Below are 18,024 nucleotides of genomic sequence, written 5' to 3'. Positions count from 1 at the left end.
CCTTGCACTTCAACAACATAGTCAGACGTATTTACATTTCTGTGTTGCAGTTCCCTCCTTGTTTTTAACACAAGTTATTGCTCTCACACACAAAAATAAAACAAAAGACAGGTTAAACATTTTCTTCATTATAACTAATTAATACCAATTCTTTATATTTTTTCTTAAATCCAGATAGTGTCTGTATTCCAGTTAGTCCACAGTCTAATGAAATCCATAATTTTACACCCATACAGGAGATCGAAAATGACTTTAGTGTAGTTCTAACACATCTCTGAACAAACACAAGTTTCTCTCTTAAATCATATTTCGATTCCTTCTCCTGAAAGCATGTTTGCAAATTATAAGGGAGACAGTGTCTAGCCGCCTTATACATTATTTGAATAGTTCTATAGTTTATTAGATCATATAATTTCAATAGTTTAGCTTCAATGAACAATTTATGTGTATGTGCATTATAAGGAGCACTATGGATAATTCTTACTGCTCTTTTCTGTAATACCATCAACGGCTGCAATCGACTTTTATAAGTGTTTCCCCAAATTTCAACACAGTAAGTCAAATAAGGCAAAATCAATGCATTATAGATTATTTGGAGTGCCTTTTGACTCAATATTTTTTTAGTTCTGTAGAGGATGGATATACTTCTTGCCAGTATTTTTTTTTAACTGTGTTATGTGAGGAATCCATGTAAGCATCTCGTCAATAGTTATTCCCAACACATTGTGTTGGCTTACCCGTTCAATATTTACATTAGAAATTTGTATGCAGATATTTTCTTTAGTTCCTTTTTTTGGAGTCAACGGTTCACCTAGGGTGACTTTTTCAACCTTGAACAGGGTGACAATCACTTCCCGTCTGAGGTAATTCTCAAGCTTCTACCACAAGTGGCGGAGAATTCTTGCCTTTGCTTCCTCAGACAGCTTGTCACTAAATTTCCTGTTCACATGAGGTAGCGAACCTCCAGTCACACTGTACACATTCACACTGCGGAGTTTAAGCGCGCAACAGGACACCGCCGCCCTTTTAAAGTCTTCTCTGACTTTTTAGTTTTAGAGTCTACTCTGACTATAAGTTTTAGTTTTTCTTTTTTCGGGTTTTAGGGTCTTCTCTGACCATCAGTTTGTAGGGTCCTCTCTGACCCTTAGTTTTAAAGTGTCACTCTGACTGTCTTTTAAAAAAAAAAAAAATTATTTATTTTTTTTATTTTTTTTGTAACCACTCATTCACACACTCACACGCAAGCTCACTTCTATCGGTTTTAGGGTCTCCTATGACCATCAGTTTTAAAGTCTTACTCTGACTATCAGTTTTAAAGTCTACTCTGACTCTCAGTTTTAAAGTCTACTCTGACTCTCAGTTTTTTTTTTTTTTTTTTTTTCACTTTTACTCTAACCGCATCTTACTCATACTCCACCGGAGTGCGGGTGAAGTACTTACCAAAAGATGTCTTCTCTCCCTGGGTTACCCGTCAACCCTTGGCTCCCAGGCGCAGAGGCGAAGGCCGGGTTCCCAAAATAAGGGATATAATGCCACGGCCGAGGTCTTTACCTGGACGTCGACTCAGCTCCCGGAAACGTCAGGCATATTGGGTCCCGGGTTTCGGCACCAAAGAAATGTCAGGTTCATCAATACTGACACTTTTATAATAATTTTACACAGACACAAAAAGGAGAGAAAGACACCGTAATACCTTTTAACACGCTAGCGAGGAGAGCAGAGGAGAACTGTGCCATACAATTCAAACCTATGCTTCTAAAACAGTCCCTCTAAACCCTCTCTTTTTATTCAGATTGCCTGACACTCAAAATACTAAGGGGAGGGGAAGCGAAAGAGTTACCGATTATCTTCTCCATCCAGGTTCTTCTTTGACGTTTGATCATGACTTTGCAGAATCTCAATAAACATCACGTTTCATGCAAAGCCACTTTCGATTGCCAACGGATGCGTAATTTTGGTCTCCAGATCTTCAAGAGCAGTTTTGCTCTCGCTGCAAACACTATATTTAATATGAAGGATTCTGAAAACTTAGCAAATGTATGATAAAAACAATATAGTTAAATCAATCAAATCATCTTTTGCAAATCACACTTGTTAGTTAATTCTTATTAATTCAACAATTATTCTATCATGCTTTTACGTTTTGAGCAATACAAGCATGCATGCATTTGCTTACATGCATTTAATCAATGTTTGCAAATGACATTCAGATAATAAAATGCGTTAATGTCAAAATATTATGGTATTTTGAATTTAATTTATATTACGCGAATACGTAAGTAATTTAGCTGATTAATCGTGATTAATCAAAATTAAAAAGTGTGATTAATCAGATTAAAAATTTTAATCGTTTGACAGCACTAGTATATATATGTGTGTATATAATTTGATTAATTCGTCCATTGAAAGTACCACAATGTGAAAATGAGCTAAATCGTGAAATCGAGGTGCTTATAAATAAATACACATCATCTAACCTTGAGCGGCTCGCTTCGGTTTACGCTCGTTTTTTTGGGATCCTTCGTTTGGTGGCTGGCGTGCTTGCTGATGACGTCACCCTACTATAGCGAAGCTGCGGTATGTGACATCATCGGTAGGTGTACAGGAGCCCGCAGCAGCCGTACAGGCAGTCCACATCACCGCCTGTATTTTTTCGACAAAACAAAAAGACATGTCTGCTTTCCTGGGTTTCAAGGTAGAAGAGTGCGAGAATGCTCCCGGCTCGGCTATAATGGGTTAAGAGTGGATGGCCTATGACACTATGCCTTGTGGTGTCCATTTTTTAATATTTTATTTTATTTTATTTTATTTTTATATTTTTTCGCAGAGTGCAGCAGTGAAGCCCCATCTGCCAGTGAACAGTGGGAGGAATATGTACAAATTCGAAATCTGGTGGAGAAAATCCGCAAGAAACAGAAGGGTAATTTTCCATCTCTAACCTGCTTAGTTGAGAAATTTCACAATATATTTTATTATTATATAATAATTACATAAATTTTGTACTCTACCTTTCACACAGCGCTAAAGGTTTCACTCTAAACAATTTATTGAAATTATCATAATAATTGTTGTTGTAGGGGTAATAATCTTGACTACAGTTAATTCATAAATGGCAGTTGTTTGATGAGAAGTAATTGCCAGCCATGGTCTATGTATCAAAATATGGGGTAAATTTTCTAAACATCCTGTGAAATGCATCAATTTAACGAGCTGTCACCTTTTTCTCATTTAAAATGTTGAAATTGAAAAATGGAAAACAAACCTTTTTCTGATCCTCTATAATGTCTTTGTTAAAAGGTGCATTGTGGAGTTTGTCACTTTTCTACTCGCGACCTCATCGCTGGCCTTAAGCGTAACTACAATTGGTATTTTCCATATTTCTTGTGTGTTGCTTTTATTCTGCTATAATAATGAATAGTAATGATCTTTCTGACATGTTCAAGTACTATTCAATAGTTTATTTTTGTCGGTCTTATACTTTGTTTCAGCTTCCATAGTTCCCAGTTTATAAATATTTTGTATAGAATGTTTTTCTTTTTACATGCATTGCATTCTAATCTTTATCCCTTATCATCCATGCGTTATTTAGCCCTTTATACGCTCTTGTAACCTCAATTAATGGTTAATGTTTATTGAATAGAGAGATAATGGAGGACTGAAATGCACTTAGGGGGTGGGCGCTATGACAATATTAGATCGTTAAGAACTTTAATGTGTTGACGATCTCTGGTTTGGCTCTCCGGCCGGTGGCCGCCCGGGGGTGTTGGGGGTTGTGCCTTGGTGCTGCCGCGGCTTGAGGGATACTGGGGGGGGCATGCTTTCTTTGCTGTGCCGCGGGCGACGCCTCCCCTCTTTGGTGGCGGTCCTTATGCATGCCAGATCCATCACACCAGCATCTACTGAAATTCAAACATAATTTGCCTTTCCCACTGCTCGCTGAATCAGTGGGTGCTGGTGTCTGTGGACCTCAATCGGTTTCATATATCCTTCCCTCCTTTCTCTCTTTAGTTTTTCCTCTGGTCTCTTGAGATTTACTTAATTTGTTGTTCTGGGGTTGGCGTAAGACTCTGGTTTTGTAACCATGTGGGTGGCATGTGGTGTTGGTGCTGGATTTCACTTTGATTTCTTTCTTTCCTTTGACCTTTCCTCTGGTCTCCTGACCTTCTGAACTTCACGACTCTGGCGAGACTCTGAAGTGTCTGTTTAAGGTGAAGGGTAATGGGATTTTTATTAGGTTTTAGGTCGGGGGTCGGCAACCTGCGGCTCTTTAGAGTCGCCCTAGTGGCTCCCTGGAGATTTTTCAAAAATGTTTGAAAATGGAAAAAGATGGGGAAGAGAAATATATTTTTTGTCTTAATATGGTTTCTGAAGGAGGACAAACAGGACACACACATTCTTAACGTTTTCCAATGCTGTAAAAATGTGTAGAATAAATATTAAATTTCAACATTTCTGCCAACGAAGATTTACGTCATAGCCTGCGACACACGTTTCTATCAATAGGGTGGGATGCCAGGCAGGTTGCTGTTGTAAAAACGAACCGGCGGCTGTGTGATGGGCCATGGATCGCAAAGTGAAAAAGAGAAAAATAACTGAGGAGAACAGAGGATTTAACGTTTCTTGGACAGAATCATTTGCATTCATTGTCAATGTGGAAGGATGGTTGGAACAACCGTCATTTCCGTGCATTAAGCTTGATGAAGTTGACAGCGAATATTTCGATCTCCTGCTACACAACAAAGTCCGATGGCTGTCCAGGGTGAGGTTTTGCGCCACTTCGTCGCTAGGGATATTATTGTGTTTTGTTGCTGAGGTTTGAGGATAGCTGCGTTGGTTGCGTGTAAAAAAAAAAAAAAAAGAGGATGCTGCTTCATTTTTACCATTGTACTGACTTGCTTGGCATTTGCACAGACGTCAAACTTGAACTGTATTAATTTAGTTGTATATAGTTTACCTTTTCAAAAGGCTAACGTTTTATTTTTAGAAATGCAGGCTGCGTTTTGTTGCCCAGATAAGGGGCACGTTATGCATTCCATTTTTGTTAGGTTTTGGCAGCTTAACGATGCATTCGGATGAATGGATGACGGAAAGATGAAATTTCTTTAACCAAGTATGGCATATTTATTGAGGAGCACAACAAAACACGTCTGCATTCAACGGCCGTCAGGCTCAACAGTGACACGGAAGTAAAAGAAAGATAAAAGAATAGTGTTTGAGCGCCTCACAGTGGCACAAGCGTAACGTAAGATGAGTACTTATAAACAATCAACTGAGGACATAATCTCTCAACAATTTTGTTGTTTTTTCGAATCCTCAAAATAAAAACATCAAAATATTGCATTTCTTTAATTTCATCAAAGCAATGACACATAATTCATTGATTTTCTAATGAAGTTAAACTTGAGGCGGCATCGCACAACAGAGTAGTTGTGGTGCGTCATTCATAATGCACTGCAGGAAAAATAAACATTTAATCATGAAGGCTCATTATGTATTTGTAGTTAACTTAATCATTTTGATTGTAGGCTAATATGGCTACTATAGATACATACAGCATGTGTTGCCTTCATTATAAGGCTTTTATAAGGCTTTTAATTTTTTTGCGGCTCCAGACATATTTGTTTTTTGTTTTTTTGGTCCAGTATGGCTCTTTCAACATTTTGGGTTGCCTGTTTTAGGTGAACTAATGAGTTCAAATTTACACAAATTCGCACACACGCACGCAGCCCTGCACATTCGCACCCCCCCACACACACATGCACGTAAACACGCGCACATAAAAAAAAAAAAAAAAAAAAAGAGCGAGAGCAATGATTATAAGATGTTGAATCGGTAAGACTACCGAATGAACAATTCTGAGCTCTCTTAAAAAAAAAATAATAATGTGCCAAAAGTTGTGCTGCAACTGTTTTTTACCCATAACTTTAGTTTGTAATGGAAGGTTTGAGATTGATCTGTAGTTGGAGAACATTTCTGTATCGAGTATGGATTTTTTCAAGTGGTCTGATAACAGACGTTTTTTTAAGACAGGCGATATATGCACAACTAAGAGGGAATGGTTTATGATCCTGGTGATGAGTGGAGAGATGGCAGAAATGTTAGCCTTAAGCACGGATGTGGGGAGAGGGTCCAAACCATATGAATGGATGGCTTCATTTTCTTTATTGTATCCTCAACCTCCTTCTGTGTGACACTGGAGAAGGAGCAAAGAGGCTGGACAATGGCAGATGGTGGGTCAGCAATATGTTGAGGCTGGACAACAACAGTGGAGAGGTGCAAGCGAATGTTGTCAACTTTCTCTCTTCAGTGGCCTCAAAGTGGGTGAGCAAGGGGGGTTTGAGAAAAGGTGGTTACAATTTGAGGTAATATAATAATGATGATGATGATTGTGATAATAATAATAATGCATCAGATAAACAACCTTGAGTGTGAGGACAGTTGACCAGACAACCAAATCAAAGGAACAATCATAAGACAATTTATGAAAACATAGCAAGCTCAATGTATGGCTAACCGCTGAACGATGCATTCGGATGAATGGATGACAGAAAGATTAAATTTCTTTAGCCAAGTATAGCATATTTATTGCCTTTGAATCTGGGCCTCTGGCATTGTATGGAATTAAAATGATGAAATTGTGATGCTCTTTTAGCTGATATTGGCCTAAGCCAGTGCTTCTCAATTATTTTCTGTGCAAACAAAACCCCTACACCACCGAGTGAATGCTCCCTGCGCACACTCTGACAATAATGAGAGCGCCACTGCCCCTTAATGTAGTGGAGGTGCAATTGCACTTTATTCTAGGACAGTAAAGACAATAAAATAAAAAGATAAATAAATAAAAAAGCATGTTCCCCGAGGTCAAACGCGCCCCCCTTGATGGACCCTCGCGCCCCACTGGGGGGGCCCGCCCCACTATTTGAGAAGGGGGGGCCCGCCCCACTATTTGAGAAGCACTGGGCTCAGCTAATGTTGGCGTTGATGACACCAGTTTGCTGTTGCTTGCATGGACACAGGTGGCCCTCTCGGAAACTTTGACCGCTGTCTGTGTCATGAAGAGGACCTGGTCAGGACCTTCCCACCATCTGCACTGCCAATTCTTTCTATGGAAGTCCTTCATCATGTAGTCACCGTGTTGGAGAGTGTACAGCGGGCTCGATGCTGGATTCGGCATTGCAGCTCCCACTTCTGACATCTGACATTAGACAAAGCAGAGGACAGATTAGTATAATATGATAGCATGGCATCTTCATGCATTGTTGTAGACGGCGGAGGTTTGTTCGGTGGTTCCAGACCAACATGAGGTGGGGCGGCGAAGAGCACTTCAAATGGGCTGAGCTTGGAGCGCGTCCGCTTCCTCTTTTGAATGTACATCAACACAATAGGTGGAGCCTTCGTTCAGGGATGCCCATTTCCTCACAGCACTTAGTTTTTTCTTACCCCGGTTTTACACCGGTTGCGTGTGCGGTGCGGCTGCGGTGCGGTGCGTCTTGACTGCGTGCTCCGGACACGTCAATTTTTTGGCCAATCCACACCGGCTCCGCACAGCTGCGGTCCGGCAGCTCCGTCACCGACCACTTCCCGCCGTGTCTCGCGTGACCGTGACATTGTGGCATTCAAAACAACGACAAACACACAGAAAGTCTGTGCTCAACAGAGAAGCAGAAAGAGAGGTGGGCTTTTATTATTTTGTGGCTTTCTACCTCCAATATAAACCTCTCCTCGTCCATGTTCGCTGGTGTCTTAACCGTGAATGAGCACCTCGCACGTTAACTCCAGGCCCGTCTACGCCCACATCATGTTTTGCTAGCATGCTTGCGAAATAGGAGCTGGCGAGTGTTTTATCTTGAAAGGTAACCGGAAATTTATTTTAAAACTGCGTTGGTCTTCCTATCCCGCTCGATGTGTTTTGTGGTAGCTTGCCATTTACCGGAGGCCTACCGCTGCGGCGTCCGGCAAAAATAGAAAATAGGTCTATCCTTGCAGAAGGGCTGCGGCACCCCACAGCTGAGACGCAGTTGACACGCAACGCACACGCAAGTGGTGTAAACTGCACCATTCGAATGAATGTAATCTAATTGCTTGCGTCGCCGGAACGCACCACAACCGCATCGCAACCGCATCCGGTGTAAGCCCGGGGTTAAGCAAGATCTACGAAAATTTTTAGCTGTATGAGGGAGCCCAAGACCTACAAAAAAAAAAAGTCTTAAAACTAGAGCTGCGAGCAGCTACAAAGGGCCCTCGCAACCTGGGCCACGTTGGGGTACTTGCACGTCGGGGTACTGGCACGTTGGGGTACTGTCAAATAGGACAAGGACCATCTAAAATGTTTTTGACAAGCCTTGTGTGTGCAAAGTTTTATCAAAAGGCCAAAATAAAATAAATTCAAAATGGCGGACTTCCTTTTAGGTTTAGCATACGGCTACAGAATACTTTTTGTAGGTCTTAGGCAAATAGGTATGCCTCCCAGTTTTCACAAATCTAGGTCAAGTCATCTTTAGTTATAGAGCGCTTGAATCATACAATCGGAAATGCTCCATAAAAATGTCTAGATGTCACGATTTATTGCAAATTGCACAATAAATCTCTAAGAATTCATGTTCATTACAAGTCTGATGTGTGTGCAATGTTTCATGAGTTTTCACACATATATAGACAAAAAAAACAAAAACAGCAGCACTTTACTTGACAAACAATGCATCGCTATGGCAACAGCGTGCGACAAAATAAAAAACTTTCGATGACTTAGCATCTTAAACATCTTAAGATGAAACACACCAAGTTTGAAGACGGTCGGATGAATTTTGTAGGAGGAGTTCGTTAAAATATGACCCTAAAAAAGGCCACAAAAAATGGCTACAAATCCCATCGCAAATCAAAATGGCGGACTTCCTGTTTGGTTTTGCACATGATTCCAAGAGACCTTTTTGTACATCGTGGGCTATTATGTATCCCTCCAAATTATCATAGCGCTAGGTGAAACGTACAACCGGGAATGCTTCGTTAAAGAGGAGTTTTTTTTAGCTCAAAATATGATGGCCCCTGGGGGACTTCCTGTTGGGTTTAGCACATGGCACCAAGAGACTTTTTTGTACATCGTGGGCTGTTACATATGTCTCCAAATTTCCATAGCTCTAGCTGTTTCGTACAACTGGGAATGCTTCATTAAGAAGGATTTTTTCCTTTGCAAACAAGTGCATGCCACGGCAACAGCGTGCGAAGAAATAAAAAGCTTTCAATAACTTTTCACCTTCAACATCTTAAGATGAATCACACCAAGTTTGAAGATGATCAGATAAACTCTGTAGGAGGAGTTCGTTAAAATAAGACCCATATGAAAAGGCCCAAAAAATGGCAACACGTTCCAAAGTAAATCAAAATGGCGGACTTCCTGTTCGGTTTAGCATATGGTTCAAAAAGAGTTTTTTGTACCTTGAGGGCTGTTACATATGTCTTCAAATTTTGGTAACTCTAGGTGAAATGTCCAACTTGGAATGCTTCATTAAGTAAGAATTTTGAAACACAAAATTAGATGCCTCGCCTCTGGCGGAATTCCTGTTAGGTTTAGCATATGGCACCAACAGACTTTTTTTGTAGATCCTAGTCTGTTACATATGTGTACCAATTTTCGTAGCTCTAGATTAAACTTACAACCGCCAATGCTTCGTTAAGTAAGAATTTTGAAACTCTAAATTTGATGCCCCGCCGCCGTCATATAGTATGTCAAAAACTTTAGATTTTTTACCATGGTGTTGTCCCAGGTGTTGAGATGGTACATCCCAAGTTTGAAGTCAATCGGATTAACCGTTTAGGAGAAGCGGGAAAAAATATGACCCCTGTAAATGTGCAGAAATGGGCCAAAATTGGACATTTAAATACTCATACCTCACTTCCTGTCTATTTTAGGGTACACATATCAAAGAGGTTTTTGTTCATCTGGATATGCTACAGGTGCCACACAATTTTCATAGCCGTAGGACAATCGTAGCGGGACAGGGATCCGTTTAAGCTATGTAGGTGGCGCTACAGAGCCATTTTTCTGTTATCATGTATGGCGACTTTAAAATATCAAATTTTTCGCCAGGCCCGATCTGCGTGTAAAGTTTGATGAGTTTTCGTTCACGTTTAGTGTCTCAAAAATGTGATTGTTTGCGGAAAAGAATAATAACAAATAAAAAGAAGAACTAGAGCTGCGAGCAGCTATAAAGGGCACTCGCAGCCCGGGCCACGTTGGGGTCCTTGCACGTTGGGGTACTTGCACGTTGGGGTACTGGCACATTGGGGTACTGGCATATTGGAAGCAAAATTTCTTTGAAAATGGCATAATAAACGTTTACATGTAGAATATTTTTTTGCCAGTGTGTGTATCAAGCTCAACGGGTTTTGGTGATTGTTAAGACCTGCAAAAATCAGCGTCCTTTTTTATTTTTAGGCAATGAGTTGCCCTGATTCGTATTTTTTTGTAAAAGTGTATATACACATCATCGCTCGTTGTACTCATTGCACAATGTTACTTTTATTGTCCAAAGGGGCAATCAAAAATGAATAAAACAAAATGGAAACGTACATACGTTTGGATCGGTGTGAAGCCAGTGAACAATTTGAGTGGTGGAAACTAAAAGAATATTCATAAATGACTTAGTTATCACACTTAGAATGAGTGTACATTTTTTGTACAAGATGCCGTATGTGGGGTATTTATTTATTTTTTTTATATAAGCCTCAAGGGCTAGGTGGCGCTGTATTTATAACTGAATGTTGTCATAGAGATACCTTCAGGCCTTGATTATAAGCATACATGTCAAGTGTGGGATTTTTTTTGGAGCATGTACCGTGGAGTTATTAAGCATATCCTTCATGCACGATATTGCTTTTAATGTCCATAGAGGCTATCAAAAATAAATAAAAATATATATATGTTTGGATAAGTCTGATGCCAGTGAACATTTTGAGTGGTGGAAACTAAAAGAATATTCATAAATGACTTCGTTATCACACTTAGAATGAGTTTACATTTTTTGTACAAAATACCGTATGTGGGGTATTTTTTTTTCATGCCTCAAGGGCTAGGTGGCGCTGCATATATAACTGAATGTTGTCATAGAGATAACTTCAGGCCTTGACGATAAACATACATGTCAAGTTTGGGATTTTTTGGAGCATGTACCGGGGAGTTATCAAGCATATCCTTTTTCATTGTGAAACACAAATTTTGATGCCCCGCCCTCATCATATAGTATTTCGAAAAGTCAAAATTTTTCCCCCTGTCGTTGGCTCAGGTCTTGACATGGTCCAGGCGAAGTCTTAACTCAGTCGGATGAAACGTGTAGGAGAAGTGGGCAAAAGTCTGCCCCCTGTGAATGTGCAAAAATCGTCAAAAATGGGACATTCAAAAATTCGTAGCTCACTTCCTGTTCATTTTAGCATATGGGTCCAAGAGACTTTTTTGTAGGTCTTGGGCTCCCTCATACACCTAAAAATATTCGTCGTTCTTGCTTAAACGTACAACCGGGGCTGCTTCGTTAAAAACTTCTAGGGGGCGCTATTGAGTCATTTTTGTAAAAATAGCACATTCCACAATAAAATATTGCTCATTTTACCAGGCCAGATGTGTGTGCCAAGTTTCATGAGTTTCTGTGCATGTTTAGACCCTCAAAACTGGCGTTGTTTTCTTGGCGAACAGCGCTTAGCCACACCCACAGCAATTCGCGAAAACTCATAAACTTCGTGTTGTGACATCATGAAGGCCGAAACCCTCATCTGAGCAAATATGAGGTAGGTCCAGTTAACGTGTTTGGAGAAAAATGTAGAAGAAAATTCGTAAGAAAAAAAATTGCCACTAGGTGGCGCTATCAGTTAGATGAAATATAAGTCAGTAGATGTCTTGAGGGCTGGACTTTCATCAAATGTGTGAAATTTTGAGAAGATAGGATCATCTCGGTCAAGTTAATGCAGCTTTTATTTTCACGAAAAATCTTCAGACTTTGCGTCACCGTAGCGGCCACGCCCTTTGGTGAAAAGTTACAATATTCGGTGTGGGGCATGATCAACATCTTAAGGCTTTTCTGACCAATTTTCAAATGGATCCCTTCAACAAGCTCAGCACAGTAGCTAAAAACGTAAAGTATGACATTTATTGTACCCACTAGGTGGCGCTATATGTATAACTGAATTTTATCATATAGATGTTTTCAGGCCGTGACTATTACGTTGCCTGAGAAGTTTGAGATTTTTTGGAGCTTGAACATGGGAGTTATTAAGCATTTGCTCTTTCTGGACAAATGAAATTTTAAAGGCAATATTTGATGCCCCGCCCCCGTCATATAGTATTTCAAAAAGGCAAGAAGTTTTGCCCAGTTGTGCTCTCAGGTCTTGAGATGATAAATGCCAAGTTTGAAGTCAATTGGATGAAAAATGTTTGCAAAGGGGGAAAAAGCATGACCACAGTGAATGTGCCAAAATAGGCCAAAATTGGACATTAAAAAATTCATAGCTCACTTCCTGTACATTTTAGCTACATGGTCCCAATAGACTTTTTTGTGCGTCTCGGGGTGCTACACGTGCCTGCCAATTTTTGTTGCTCTAGCTCAAACGTGCCGGGCTTGGTTTTTATTTTTCTATGCTAGGGGGCGCTATCGAGTCGCATTGTTATGACGACTTAATAATATCAAATTTTTCGCCGGGCCTGAGGAGTGTGCAAAGTTCGGTGAGTTTTCGTGAATGTTTAGGTACCCAAAATCGCGATCGTTTGCGGAGAATAAAGAAGAAGAATAATAACTAGAGCTGCGAGCAGCTATAAAGGGCCCTCGCAGCCCGGGCCACGTTGGAGTCCTTGCACGTTGGGGTACTTGCACGTTAGGGTACTGGCACGTTGGGGTACTGGCATATTGGAAGCAAAATTTCTTTGAAAATGGCATAATAAACGTTTACATGTAGAATATTTTTTTTGCCAGTGTGTGTCAAGCTCAACGGGTTTTGGTGATTGTTAAGACCTGCAAAAATCAGCGTCCTTTTTTATTTTTAGGCAATGAGTTGCCCTGATTGGTATTTTTTGTAAAAGTGTATATATACATCATCGCTCGTTGTACTCATTGCACAATGTTACTTTTATTGTCCAAAGGGGCAATCAAAAATGAATAAAACAAAATGGAAACGTACATACGTTTGGATCGGTGTGAAGCCAGTGAACAATTTGAGTGGTGGAAACTAAAAGAATATTCAGAAATGACTTAGTCATCACACTTAGAATGAGTTTACATTTTTTTGTACAAAATACCGTATGTGGTTTTTTTTTTTATATAAGCCTCAAGGGCTAGGTGGCGCTGTATTTATAACTGAATGTTGTCATCGAGATACCTTCAGGCCTTGATTATAAGCATACATGTCAAGTGTGGGATTTTTGGAGCATGTACCGTGGAGTTATTAAGCATATCCTTCATTCACGATATTGCTTTTAATGTCCACAGAGGCTATCAAAAATAAATAAAAATATATATATGTTTGGATAAGTCTGATGCCAGTGAACATTTTGAGTGGTGGAAACTAAAAGAATATTCATAAATGACTTAGTTATCACACTTAGAACGAGTTTACATTTTTTGTACAAAATACCGTATGTGGGGTATTTTTTTTTTATGCCTCAAGGGCTAGGTGGCGCTGCATATATAACTGAATGTTGTCATAGAGATAGCTTCAGGCCTTGACGATAAACATACATGTCAAGTTTGGGATTTTTTGGAGCATGTACCGGGGAGTTATTAAGCATATCATTTTCAGTGCGAAACACAAATTTTGATGCCCCGCCTTCATCATATAGTATTTCGAAAGGTCAAGATTTTTCCCCCTGTCGTTGGCTCAGGTCTTGACATGGTCCAGGTCAAGTCTTAACTCAGTCAGATGAAACGTGTAGGAGAAGTGGGCAAAAGTCTGCCCCCTGTGAATGTGCAAAAATAGTCAAAAATGGGACATTCAAAAATTCGTAGCTAACTTCCTGTTCATTTTAGCATATGGGTCCAAGAGACTTTTTTGTAGGTCTTGGGCTCCCTCATACACCTAAAAATATTCGTCGTTTTTGCTTAAACGTACAACCGGGGCTGCTTCGTTAAAAACTTCTAGGGGGCGCTATTGAGTCATTTTTGTAAAAATAGCACAATCAACAATAAAATATTGCTCATTTTACCAGGCCAGATGTGTGTGCCGAGTTTCATGAGTTTCTGTGCATGTTTAGACCCTCAAAACTGGCGTTGTTTTCTTGGCGAACAGCGCTTAGCCACACCCACAGCAATTTGGGAAAACTCACAAACTTCGTGTTGTGACATCATGAAGGCCGAAACCCTCATCTGAGCAAATATGAGGTAGGTCCAGTTAACGTGTTTGGAGAAAAACGTAGAAGAAAATTCGTAAGAAAAAAAATTGCCACTAGGTGGCGCTATCAGTTAGATGAAATATAAGTCAGTAGATGTCTTTAGGGATGGACTCTCATCAAATGTGTGAAATTCTGAGAAGATAGGATCATCTCGGTCAAGTTAATGCAGCTTTTATTTTCACGAAAAATCTTCAGACTTTGCGTCACCGTAGCGGCCACGCCCTTTGGCGAAAAGTTACAATATTCGGTGTGGGGCATGATCAACATCTTAAGGCTTTTCTGACCAATTTTCAAATGGATCCCTTCAACAAGCTCAGCACAGTAGCTAAAAACGTAAAGTATGACATTTATTGTAACCACTAGGTGGCGCTATATGTATAACTGAATTTTATCATATAGATGTTTTCAGGCTGTGACTATTACGTTGCCTGAGAAGTTTGAGATTTTTTGGAGCTTGAACATGGAAGTTATTAAGCATTTGCTCTTTCTGGACAAATGAAATTTTAAAGGCAATATTTGATGCCCCGCCCCCGTCATATAGTATTTCAAAAAGGCAAGATGTTTTGCCCAGTTTTTCTCTCAGGTCTTGAGATGATAAATGCCAAGTTTGAAGTTAATTGGATGAAAAATGTTTGCAAAGGGGAAAAAAGCATGACCACAGTGAATGTGCCAAAATAGGCCAAAATTGGACATAAAAAAATTCATAGCTCACTTCCTGTACATTTTAGCTACATGGTCCCAATAGACTTTTTTGTGCGTCTCGGGGTGCTACACGTGCCTGCCAATTTTTGTTGCTCTAGCTCAAACGTGCCGGGCTTGGTTTTTATTTTTCTACGCTAGGAGGCGCTATCGAGTCGCATTGTTATGACGACTTAATAATATCAAATTTTTCGCCGGGCCTGAGGAGTGTGCAAAGTTCGGTGAGTTTTCGTGAATGTTTAGGTACCCAAAATCGCGATCGTTTGCGGAGAATAAAGAAGAAGAAGAAGAAGAACTAGAGCTGCGAGCAGCTATAAAGGGCCCTCGCAGCCCGGGCCACGTTGGGGTCCTTGCACGTTGTGGTACTTGCATGTTAGGGTACTGGCACATTGGGGTACTGGCATATTGGAAGCAAAATTTCTTTGAAAAAGGCATAATAAACGTTTACATGTAGAATATTTTTTTGCCAGTGTGTGTGTCAAGCTTAACGGGTTTTGGTGATTGTTAAGACCTGCAAAAATCAGCGTCCTTTTTTATTTTTAGGCAATGAGTTGCCCTGATTGGTATTTTTTTGTAAAAGTGTATATACACATCATCGCTCGTTGTACTCATTGCACAATGTTACTTTTATTGTCGAAAGGGGCAATCAAAAATGAATAAAACAAAATGGAAACGTACATACGTTTGGATCGGTGTCAAGCCAGTGAACAATTTGAGTGGTGGAAACTAAAAGAATATTCATAAATGACTTAGTTATCACACTTAGAATGAGTGTACATTTTTTGTACAAAATACCGTATGTGGGGTATTTTTTTTTTTTTTTATATAAGCCTCAAGGGCTAGGTGGCGCTGTATTTATAACTGAATGTTGTCATAGAGATACCTTCAGGCCTTGATTATAAGCATACATGTCAAGTGTGGGATTTTTTTTGGAGCATGTACCGTGGAGTTATTAAGCATATCCTTCATTCACGATATTGCTTTTAATGTCCATAGAGGCTATCAAAAATAAATAAAAATATATATATGTTTGGATAAGTCTGATGCCAGTGAACATTTTGAGTGGTGGAAACTAAAAGAATATTCAGAAATGACTTCGTTATCACACTTAGAATGAGTGTACATTTTTTGTACAAAATACCGTATGTGGGGTATTTTTTTTTTATTCCTCAAGGGCTAGGTGGCGCTGCATATATAACTGAATGTTGTCACAGAGATAACTTCAGGCCTTGACGATAAACATACATGTCAAGTTTGGGATTTTTTGGAGCATGTACCGGGGAGTTATCAAGCATATCCTTTTTCATTGCGAAACACAAAATTTGATGCCCCGCCCTCATCATATAGTATTTCGAAAAGTCAAAATTTTTCCCCCTGTCGTTGGCTCAGGTCTTGACATGGTCCAGGCCAAGTCTTAACTCAGTCGGATGAAACGTGTAGGAGAAGTGGGCAAAAGTCTGCCCCCTGTGAATGTGCAAAAATCGTAAAAAATGGGACATTCAAAAATTCATAGCTCACTTCCTGTTCATTTTAGCATATGGGTCCAAGAGACTTTTTTGTAGGACTTGGGCTCCCTCATACACCTAAAAATATTCGTCGTTCTTGCTTAAACGTACAACCGGGGCTGCTTTGTTAAAAACTTCTAGGGGGCGCTATTGAGTCATTTTTGTAAAAAATAGCACAATCAACAATAAAATATGGCTCATTTTACCAGGCCAGATGTGTGTGCCAAGTTTCATGAGTTTCTGTGCATGTTTAGACCCTCAAAACTGGCGTTGTTTTCTTGGCGAACAGCGCTTAGCCACACCCACAGCAATTCGCGAAAACTCACAAACTTCGTGTTGTGACATCATGAAGGCCGAAACCCTCATCTGAGCAAATATGAGGTAGGTCCAGTTAACGTGTTTGGAGAAAAACGTAGAAGAAAATTCGTAAGAAAAAAAATTGCCACTAGGTGGCGCTATCAGTTAGATGAAATATAAGTCAGTAGATGTCTTTAGGGCTGGACTCTCATCAAATGTGTGAAATTTTGAGAAGATAGGATCATCTCGGTCAAGTTAATGCAGCTTTTATTTTCACGAAAAATCTTCAGACTTTGCGTCACCGTAGCGGCCACGCCCTTTGGCGAAAAGTTACAATATTCGGTGTGGGGCATGATCAACATCTTAAGGCTTTTCTGACCAATTTTCAAATGGATCCCTTCAACAAGCTCAGCACAGTAGCTAAAAACGTAAAGTATGACATTTATTGTAACCACTAGGTGGCGCTATATGTATAACTGAATTTTATCATATAGATGTTTTCAGGCTGTGACTATTACGTTGCCTGAGAAGTTTGAGATTTTTTGGAGCTTGAACATGGGAGTTATTAAGCATTTGCTCTTTCTTGACAAATGAAATTTTAAAGGCAATATTTGATGCCCCGCCCCCGTCATATAGTATTTAAAAAAGGCAAGATGTTTTGCCCAGTTGTTCTCTCAGGTCTTGAGATGATAAATGCCAAGTTTGAAGTCAATTGGATGAAAAATGTTTGCAAAGGGGGAAAAAGCATGACCACAGTGAATGTGCCAAAATAGGCCAAAATTGGACATAAAAAAATTCATAGCTCACTTCCTGTACATTTTAGCTACATGGTCCCAAGAGACTTTTTTGTGCGTCTCGGGGTACTACACGTGCCTGCCAATTTTTGTTGCTCTAGCTCAAACGTGCCGGGCTTGGTTTTTATTTTTCTACGCTAGGGGGCGCTATCGAGTCGCATTGTTATGACGACTTAATAATATCAAATTTTTCGCCGGACCTGAGGAGTGTGCAAAGTTCGGTGAGTTTTCGTGAATATTTAGGTACCCAAAATCGCGATCGTTTGCGGAGAATAAAGAAGAAGAATAATAACTAGAGCTGCGAGCAGCTATAAAGGGCCCTCGCAGCCCGGGCCACGTTGGAGTCCTTGCACGTTGGGGTACT

At 40.0% G+C, this 18,024-nt stretch overlaps 1 protein-coding gene across 5 annotated transcripts in view; it reads left to right on the top strand.

Annotated features, from left to right (window-relative positions):
• The window catches only part of setd3 (SET domain containing 3, actin histidine methyltransferase), a 412,972-nt gene that overhangs the window by 36,024 nt on the left and 358,924 nt on the right, over positions 1-18,024 (top strand). For all 5 annotated transcript variants that reach the window (XM_077538338.1, XM_077538340.1, XM_077538339.1 and 2 more), the window contains one exon: positions 2,828-2,920. In XM_077538338.1, coding sequence (XP_077394464.1) covers positions 2,828-2,920 — 93 coding nt within the window. The remainder of the gene's footprint in view (positions 1-2,827; positions 2,921-18,024) is intronic.

This window comes from Festucalex cinctus, chromosome 12 (genome assembly GCF_051991245.1).
Source record: "Festucalex cinctus isolate MCC-2025b chromosome 12, RoL_Fcin_1.0, whole genome shotgun sequence".
Taxonomy (NCBI): Eukaryota; Metazoa; Chordata; class Actinopteri; order Syngnathiformes; family Syngnathidae; genus Festucalex; species Festucalex cinctus.
This window is presented reverse-complemented; position numbering and strand designations above follow the sequence as displayed.